Source organism: Medicago sativa, chromosome 2 (assembly GCF_051527215.1).
Source record: "Medicago sativa cultivar Bolivia chromosome 2, Bolivia_mono, whole genome shotgun sequence".
In the NCBI taxonomy this organism is placed as follows: Eukaryota; Viridiplantae; Streptophyta; class Magnoliopsida; order Fabales; family Fabaceae; genus Medicago; species Medicago sativa.
In genome coordinates this window covers 78205221-78215145 of record NC_140750.1, presented here as the reverse complement: position 1 = coordinate 78215145, position 9925 = coordinate 78205221, and the positions used below count along the sequence as shown (strand labels likewise).

The 9925-nt window shown below is 33.1% G+C and overlaps 1 protein-coding gene and 1 long non-coding RNA gene across 2 annotated transcripts; one reads left to right on the top strand and one right to left on the bottom strand.

The window, feature by feature from the left end:
• Positions 1–289: 289 nt before the first annotated feature.
• On the bottom strand, positions 290–3837 carry LOC146951052 (uncharacterized). Its single transcript, XR_015027774.1, has 5 exons — positions 3240–3837; positions 2991–3165; positions 2307–2361; positions 2101–2190; positions 290–2018 (listed from the first exon to the last, which is right to left on the bottom strand). It is a non-coding gene; the product is annotated as an uncharacterized LOC146951052 (long non-coding RNA).
• Positions 3838–4066: 229 nt separating this feature from the next.
• LOC146951051 (uncharacterized) lies at positions 4067–6644 on the top strand. Its single transcript, XM_085747013.1, has 3 exons — positions 4067–4644; positions 5391–6060; positions 6495–6644. The coding sequence occupies exons 1-2, from the start codon at positions 4622–4624 to the stop codon at positions 6025–6027; spliced, it is 660 nt and encodes a 219-aa protein (XP_085603139.1). The 5' UTR covers positions 4067–4621; the 3' UTR covers positions 6028–6060; positions 6495–6644.
• The last annotated feature ends 3281 nt before the right edge of the window (positions 6645–9925 follow it).

The following is a 9925-nucleotide window of genomic DNA, read 5'->3' as shown; positions in this document are numbered from 1 at the left end:
ATTCTTGTTCCCTCTCTAATAGTGAGGGACTATTCCATCATATTTTACCATTATTTCCGTCACTAATTAATGACGGATTGGTTTTCCCTTTCAAATTTTGAAGGCACAAATTGTGAGGAAATTGAATTCCCTCACTAATTCAAAGAGAAATTTACATCAAAATATAAATGTTCCATTTCAAACCATATTTCATTAATTAATTATATTAATATTGTATATGCATTTACTATATTAAACCATATTGAACTTGTTGGACATTATAAATATACAACAAAAAACACTTGATAAATTGTCTTCATACCCAACACATACATTCATCACCATAAAAGTCATAAGGAAAATCTCAATAAGTTTACAACCATTGTTCAACTCTCAAAATACATAGAGTCACAAGGAAACTCTCAAAAATTAGTTTCATAATAAACGCTTAAACATTTTTAACGATACTAGAAGTAGCACATTAACTAAGTTTGCAACCAAGCTATCAAAATAACCATATATTATACATATTATATATCTATATATCAAGTAGATGGAGGTGGAGGTGGATGTAGATGACCTTGAGAAACCATTTCCATCAATTTAGTCATTTGCTCCCTAAGAAAACGTGAATCTTCCTGCGATGCACGAATCAACTCCTCATGAGCCTTCAATACATGAATAATTCGAAGTAAGTATATGAAATATTTTGATAACTATTCTCCCCTGGTCTTAAACACAGTACTTTGTCACCTGATAACTATATGAAATGTTTGCCTAAAACCTTATCTAAAAACAATGTTGTTGATTTTTACCCGGTATGCTGTCCTAAAAACTTATGATGTGTTCACTGCTTGCCTATATCAGTTTTCTAGAAGCATCAAACAAACTAACATTCTAATATATCTTCCTGTCAAGACAATTCATTATTTTTCTCAATCTGCTTCTTAAATATGGACATAGTTTCATATGTAGTTCTTTATGTCAAAAAAATAATCAAGTGGAGTTAGGATTGGTATGGAAGAAAAAAAAAAGAAAATTGAAATGGTAGTGCTCTGTCTAAGTCATAGGTACATTTATATTATTTCTTAATATGTGCTTAACAATTAGCACTAGTGCATAACCTCCATAAAAATAGCATCAGTGAACAATTATTTCAGTGCAGAACTATTAAAACAATTAAAAATAGTATCAGTTCTTAACAATTAGCATCAGTGCAGAACCTCCATATCATAGTTCAACTACTTTAAAAATAGACTAAATATTCATCAAGTTCAATAAGGTCATGAAGTAATAACTTACAGCAATATCCTCCATATCATGTAAAATTTGAATGATAAATAACAGGTCTGAAACTGCTGCTATTCAAACACCTCAATGTCCTAAAAACAGCACAAAAACACACACAACACACACAGTCCAACACACAGTCCACTAGGCTTAAAAAACAGTCATGGAAAACAGGCCCCAAATGCTGTCAGCACCTCCCTGCACAGAGAAAACACTCACACCAGCAGCAGAAAAAACACAGCAGCCTCGTTTCATCGAAAGATGATTAAGAGGGGTCAATTCATTTTCTCAATAAGGTAAAAAGCATTTATTCAAGTGTAATACATGCAATTTTCCTACTTCATAATAACCCTATAAGTTGGGCAAATAAAATGCATAAGAAACACGTTTCTTCCAGATCAGCTTAATCAATATATACAAATTCAACAGTCATCAAAGAGGCAGAAATCTTACAGCAGTCGTAGTTGATGTAGCCAAATTTTCTTTTTAGTATGGTACTCATCATCACTATAAGCAATGCGATAATCAAGATCATAATTTTTTATGTGCAATTATTCATTATCAGACACTTACCAACTTTGGAACAATAAAGGGAGGACTGAAGCAGGGCTTTAGGAGCACGATACCTGACCATGGGTCATTAATACATGTCATTAATATACATCACACGGTGCCCTACACAAATTTCTAACTTCATCATCAGAAAACAGCTTTTCCCTTTTTTTCATAAGTTGGTAGAGATTGTATTCCTGCATATCCAAAATTGACCTAAAACAGTTAGTATTAGACTTCAAAACAGCCACCAGTATGCCATAAAATCCAGTCGCTCACCATGTACTCAAAAACAAGGTACAGAATGTCACTTTCTCGAATAACTTCCTTCAGCTTCACGACATTTGAGTGATTCATTTTTCGTAATGACTGTCATAAGGGAAATTAGAGAATAAATATATGCAGAAGCATGAAGTACATTAAATTTTGCAAAGGCACAATATAAATTTTCAGATGAATTTACTACGCTATGGAGACATACATACCTTGAATGCCGGAACAGAGTATTTCCCAGAAAGTAAACCATGCACCAATTTTGTCCTGTCAACAAATGGATGCTTATTTACATTATAACGAAGAAAAATGATCTATGCCTTGAAGAACATCATCTTCACTAACAAATGTTTTCTTCACTAATAAATTGGTATTGTAGTCATCATATATGCCATATATATATATATATATATATATATATATATATATATATATATATATATATATATGCAAACAGAAAATCAGGTACAACACCATAACAAAAAATTTGACGATTTCTTCAAATTAAATTGTCTAGATCAGGCAGAGAAAAATCAGGTAAGTCATAAAACAGATCAGGTAAGTCATAAAATAGAAAAACAGAAAATCAGGTAAGTCATAAAAGCTTAACCAAGTACAAATTTGACGATTTCTTCAAATTAAATTGCCTAGATCATGTACAGCACCCTGCTCTAAATTGTATCAACACCATATCACATAACAACAAATTTCGAACCCAAAATCCAAGTGCCACTTCAAGTAAGGTCATGATGAAAATAACAATAAATATATAAATTAAAACAACATCAGAAATACAAGTATCACCAACATCAACTTCACTAAAGAGAAAAACTATAAAAAAACTATTAAAAATAAAATAAATAATAAATAAATTATGAGATTGAGAGAGATGTTACCGTCAGTCTGAGATTCACTGAAGATTTGACAAAGGATTTTGGGAGAAGGAAGAAGATTCGATTTTGGGAGTGAGATTCAGTGAAGATCTGTGCTGTGAGAGCATGAGCACCGTAAATTTGGGTTCAAATTCAGCTTCAGATTTTAGGAGAAATTCAGCTTCAAATTAAGAAGAATCTACAAATTAAACACATAAATTAGTACAGAATGGGAAGAAATTTCAATTAACAAAGAAGAAATCTGAAACTGACCGATTCCAACTGAGAAGAGCTTGCGATTCCAACTGAGAAGGAAAGAAGGGTTCCAACTGAGAAGATGAGAGAGGTTGAGAGAGCGATTCAGGGACTAAGAAGGAAAGAGTTGTTCAGTGAGAAGCTTGCGATTCTGAGAGAGTGAATGAGAAGCTTGCGATTGAGAGAGTGATTGTGAAGGACCGATATGTTTTAAAGATGAGAAGCTTGCGATTGAGAGAGTGATTGAGAGTTTGGGGAAAATTTTGGGTTAATTTTATTTTAGGGTTTGGGTTCATCTTGAATTTTTAGGAGTGAGAAGTTTTGAAGATGAATATTTGGGTTTGTGAGTATAAAATTTGGGGGATAATTTTTTTTTTTAATGGAAAATTTTGGGGATAATTATTTTGAGGTTTGTGAGCCAAAAAAAAGAGGGGGAATATTTTGGTATGAGAGGAGGGAAACCAAAACGTGAAAATAAATGAGGGGGAAGTAATTCAGTTTTGGCTAATGAATTTAGTGAGGTTTTTAGTGAGGGATACATTAGATAGAGATATGCAATTGATATTAGTGAGGATTTTAGTGAGGGATACATTAGATAGGGATAAAATCCATGTCAAATTCCGTCACAAACATTCAGCTAAAGAATTTAGTGAGGGATTTAGTCGCGGAAGTTTAGTGAGGGACTTTTTGTGACGGATATCTAGACAATTCCGTTGCTAATGTTTGGCAGCTCAACTTTCGTGGAAATTACGGAAATCCGTCCCTAAATCCGTCACTATTAGTGAGGGATTGTTTTCCCTCCCTAAAATCCGTCCCTAAATCGTGTTTTTCTAGTAGTGGTGTTTGGAGAGGCGTTGAAATTTTCAAAACCACGGCAGAATATCACGTTTGTAGTGAAGCCAAAAATGCTAGCTTCCCAAAACCACGTTGAATCCTGCCTCGGGAAGTGGAAATCTTGCCTCCACCGCTGATCCAATCAGAGGCATAGTCATTCACCAAACGCCTCCAGCTGACCTCCTCCCCTTGCTTAAGACTGATGCGTTGGGCATATTAGGCGCTAGTTTTCTTGTGTTTATGTTTTTCCTCTTTTGTTTCTGTTTGCTTAATCTTGTAAACAAAGAAATAGTATCAGTGGCACTTTTATTCGTGTTTATTATTTTAAAGCCACGTGTAACTGATTACTTGTTGTTCTCCTTTATTTTTGCATGTATTTTCTCAAATTCCTTTTGCATGGAATCAACTGTTACCTTTTTTATGTGCCTCATTTTCAAAAATTTCGGGATCCTCATTAAGAGAAATAAGTATGGATCCCTTAGTTTTAGCAATCTCGTTATTTCACCAACTGCAACTCCACCGCCGCCATAAGTCAGCTGCAATTCGAAAATCATCAATCTTCATAGATGGCTGAAATGGAAGAAATTGGGTATGTGTCAAAACTTCTATTATCATTTTGTTTTTATTGTTTGAAAATTCAATATCCTGCCAAGGAACGACTAAATTGTGGACCATATATCCATCAAGAACCCTAAATGAACTGTCTCAACATAACACATGAATTGTTGACACCTTGTGGATTAGAATCTAGGTGGATTAAAATGTCATATGGTCTTCACCACCACCATGTCAATCCTAGGGTTTCTATTTTTTTGTTGAAGAACCTATGATTTCTATTATTATTATTTATTTATTTTGACGTGATTATTATTATTATTATTATTATTATTACTACGAGTCTACAAGAACTTCAACTTAGTTTTTTGTTTTTGGATTTATATGTAACATGTTTCGTGATTCTAAGTTATTTGTCTTTTATATTTTTTTTTTGTAGGTTTGTGTTTTTTTTTGTTCGATGATGTATTTCATTTTTGGATAATTGTTTGTACCTTAGCTTCATGAATTAGTTGGAATGTGTCTATATATGTTGTTTAGATATTAACCCTATAAAAATTTATAACTGTTTGTAACTATGTTTTCAATTTGAGTCATGATACAAACCACTGTGCTATAATTGTAACCCTTCTCTTTGTAGCAAAATATAAGTTAAAGTGAGTCAAATACATCAACTTTCTTTGACTCATTTTTGCTTATATTTTGTTTCGAAGGGAGTAGTATATAATGAAATGCAAGGTTAGAGATGTAATTCAGTTGGTTTGGACATTGCATTCTTAGATATCACAATATACTGGAGATAGATGTCAGTGATGAAGAGATTGAAGTTGAAGATTTGGAGAGGCGAATGTGGAAGGATCGTATCAAACTCCAAAGGCTCAAGGAAAAACAAAAGCTTGCAGCACAAGAAGCTGCAGAGAAGCAAAAACCAATGCCGTCTCAAGCACAAGATAATTACTCTTATATACATGCAAACAACATAGTTTCTTTGGAAAACATGAATGTGAGTGGAAGGCCATTGAACTACCCTTACTTGCAAAACCCTCCTGACATGCCACATGAAGCTGCTTATAATCTTGACCTTAGAGTCGCGGAATATGGTCCTCGTCAGGAGGGGCAGCAGCATCAGCATCTGCAGGCCAGCCCAGCCGTGAACATTGATCCAATTAGGCAGCCAGAGAATGGTGCAATCACTATGCCTGTAGCAAATATGAAAGGTGACGAAATCACTGGAGGAGACATAAATTATTTCGCTAAAGACGCATTCCAAAACGAGCTGGATAGGTTTGGATCACCAATCACTAACATGTCATTTGATTTTGGAGTTCTTGACAATCCACCATCACCGCCATTCCTTTTAGTTGATTTCATGGGCCCTATGAGTGACGATGAAATGATAAAGTACTTTGGCGGGTAGTAGATTATTGAAACTAGTAATTCAGCAGAAGTTGTAAGTGCTATTCCTCTCTTAAATTATGCTTCTAATTAGTTATCCCTACGAACTGTGACTCGACTTCTTTTTTGTGTTTGTTTCATCTTTTTTTTCTTCCAGGAACTACAGAAATTCAAGCAGGGATAACTAATTATGCAGTTTGAGGCAGAAATTTCTGTAGTTCCTACAATGTTTATTTAGTAATTTGGTCTACAATGTTTAAGTTGGCATGTCTCAACTTGTTGCTGCTTTGTGAATTTGAAAACAATGACTCTCTGGTACTCGAGAATCATTTTGATCTCTTCTGATTTTCTATTTCAATTGATATATTTTCATGATATGTTTTTGAATGAAATATTGTGAACAATCTGTTTAGCTTGCCTCAGATTTTATTTTCATATCTGTATTTGGTAGGGGAGCATAAAATTTAATGGATCTTTATATTTTTGTAGATGGTCAAAGTTGAAGAAGATCGGTATATCTGATCATCAAATAGCATGCCACTGTAAAAATCTATTGGCAAACTATGTTACATTTCTGCCAAAAACAATTAGCATATTTGCTTAGGGAATTAAAGAAAACTACTGTTCTGTTTGGATTGTTATATTTTGACGCTATTCTACTTCGACTGCCGTTATCTCACATTAGGGCTGGAAAATGAGTCGAGTCGAATTGAACTGCTCCGAGCTCGACTCGATTCGACTCGATAAAAATTGACTCGGCTCGAAACTTGGCTCGAGTTCGATACGAACTATTTTTTTTATTCAAGTTCGACTCGTTTAAAGTTTACAAAGAACTCGGTTCAACTCGATAGGTTCAACTTGTTTACACGAGTAACATAATTCAAAAGTTTTTTTTTTTCTTTCTATTTTTGTCAAATAATTACTTCTTGACCTTTTAAATTATTTAAATTTTTTTTTTTGAACTAATATAAAAATGTGGATAATGTTGGTCTTAGGACCACTAAGTAGAAAAGTAGTACCAACTTATAATACACTGTAGCGCTATGAGTATACATGAACTCTCTTTTATAAAAGTAATGATATTTTGACATCCATTTGATGACAACTTTGTTGACAACATTGTTTTTCTCACTTCTTATTGGTCAAAAACAATGGAGAGAGAAAAAGGAAGAGAGAGAATAACAATATCATGTGAGTATGAGAGAGAAAGTTGTCCAAAAATTGGCAAAAAATGGTTGTCAAAATATCATTTCTCCTTTTATAATGTAATGATTCCTCCTTTCTAATGTGTTCAAAGTCACGGATGTGGGACTAATTTTGGCACACTTGGTTAAAAGCCTACACAACTACATTATCTTATTAGCTTTTTAATCTAATGTGTTTAAAGTCACTGAGGACATTTGTTAAGAAAGCAAAAAGTAGAAACTTTACATTAAAAAGAATATTTTTTAAACATTAAAAAAATTGAATATACATTTTATTATCATTTCCCAAGAAAATACCCCAACTTAAAATCATTCATTAAGTCGGATAATACGATTTAAAATCTTTTAATTAAAACGGTTGGCCACGTTTAATTAAGTCTATCTTTTTAAATCGATTGGTCACGTTTAAAAAAAAGTTCAATAGATATTTTTGCTTTTAATTTCACACTTTTTTTTTTCAAAAAAAAAAAACACACACACACACATCGGTTCACCCAACTTAAAATCTTATTTTTTTTTAGGGAAATGCTAATTACAAACGCTTAGTCACTCGCTTTATAACACACGCGATATTGTGATGCCACATCGCCAATTCCCTTAAACTCATTACTTGTTTACCGGTGCAACCAGTTATTATATTTTTATTTTATTTTATTTAATCTAATAATATTGTTGGTCTCACCGCTCAACACTTAAATTAAAACAACAAGATATTTCACCACAACCATTTGGTTTCTGTTTGTACTCGGAATCATCTGATATTCTATCTATGTCTTGGTATGGCCACTGGTTGTGCTTGAGCCGTTGTGATGATGGGTTGTCGGACATGGTGGCTGGGGACAAATACAGAGCGGCGATCATGGATGGAGGCCGGTGAATGAAGTTTGGGGAACGACATAGATAAAGGACATCTAAAGGGCTGGGTTATACCATTTAAGTAACTTTGCTTGTATTTTGCTTAAAATCTTCAAAGTTAAAAAAATATGCCTCAATGATTAAGTCTCGCTGCAAAGACAAGGCTAGAAGTAAAAAATAACAGAGGAACAAAAAAAAATACGAAGTTGAAAAACTGAAAATTAACATCCATATTAGAGAGAAAATTTAAGGTACCAATTGACACTGAAAAGTGAAAACTGAGTGAAAGTTGACGGTCCAAGGAAGGATTTGATTATTTGTTTTTTTTGAGGGAAAGGAAGGATTTGATTATCTTGAGTGGTTGATGAATGAAATGATGATGATGGTTTGAAATTAATCTCAATATAAGGGTGGTAGTCTTTAAACCGTAAAACTTTTAATAAGAAAATGGTGGATGGAAGTGGCAGTAGTGATTGGGTTTTGGTGGATGAAATAGAACAGAGAAGTATTGAGAAGTTACTATGGAGTATTATTGATTTTAGGTGGATGGTGGCAGAATTAAAGTTAAACGTGAAGAGCCAAGCCGGTAGCCAATTTTTTTTACAAAAAAACAGATGACGTGGTCCAATTGTAAGGCGTGTGATGAAAGGAGAGTGTTTAAGCGTTTGACGCTAGCACTTCTCTTTTTTTTAAATAGTTTTCACAATCTACCAAATTTTTATATATCTTATCCAACCTTCACAACAAAAAAAACTCAAACAACCTTCGCATAGCAATATACATCTTATTGGATATCATTATGGAAAATTTCACAATTAATATCTGAAACAATAATATTTAATTTACTAAAACTCAGTATGTACCTACTAGTACATGTCAAATTACAAAATAAATCTGGACCACAAGTCTCATCATGTAAAAAAACGCAAAATAACAAAAATATTCCCTAAGAAAAACAAAAATATTGTTCACATAACAAAATAAGCTAGTTCACATAAGGATATGCTCTTTAACATTTTTCAATAAAAATTTGGATGGATCTAAAACAATCAAAGTTGGTTCAAAATTTAATATTTTTATATCTCCATTTGTGAAAACTAATACAAATCTTGAATTCCTTTGATAAATTATCAACAATGTTATCACCTTGGCAAGACAAATTATCTTTCGTTGGTAATATGTTACATAACAATTGTCAAGCAAACAAAGAGACATTCAACTAAACCAATCTATTCCAAATAATGACTTTGACCGGAGAGTTTACAATATCATCACTTATTTTAATATCCACCAAAACGATAAATCCGAGTCTAAATATTGAATACCATATCATCTAAAATAAATAATATTAGCCAAAATATTCCTAAATTACACTACCAATTCCTCCTCTACTCAAACTACCTTTTCTCCAAACCATAGCCATCCCTCGCCGCCTCACCTACCCCACGCCTAAACTTCTCAGCCGTCAGCATATCTTTGTCAACCACCTAACTATTCAATCTTAGCAAACGCTCTTTAAACTCCACTCTCCAACCAAAGATCAGACCAAAACCGAGTCTCATTTTCATTTTCAAGAATTCTACGTAAATGAAGATCGAACCATTTTCTCCCTTCAAACCCCACTTCTTCTTGCCATGCTGATCCAAGTTAGGGCTCTGTCTCAAAATTTTGGTTAAAAAAAGTCTAAATAAATTTAAATTTACTTATAAATGTATAATATCATAAATTAATTGTAGATACGTATATTTTGTATCGATCATGTTATTTAATGTGACTTCTTACTTTTTTTTATTCACGTGGCTTTCATCTATTAATACTATGACTATTTAGATCATAAAATAGATAATTGAAAAATGTTTC

What these genes read in the sequence shown, in the direction of transcription:
- LOC146951051 (XM_085747013.1), top strand. Translation starts at nt 4,622, where the DNA reads ATGGCTGAAATGGAAGAAATTGG. An exon ending in GCTGAAATGGAAGAAATTGG is followed by an intron (nt 4,645 to 5,390) that starts GTATGTGTCAAA and finishes TTGCATTCTTAG; the next exon opens with ATATCACAATATACTGGAGA.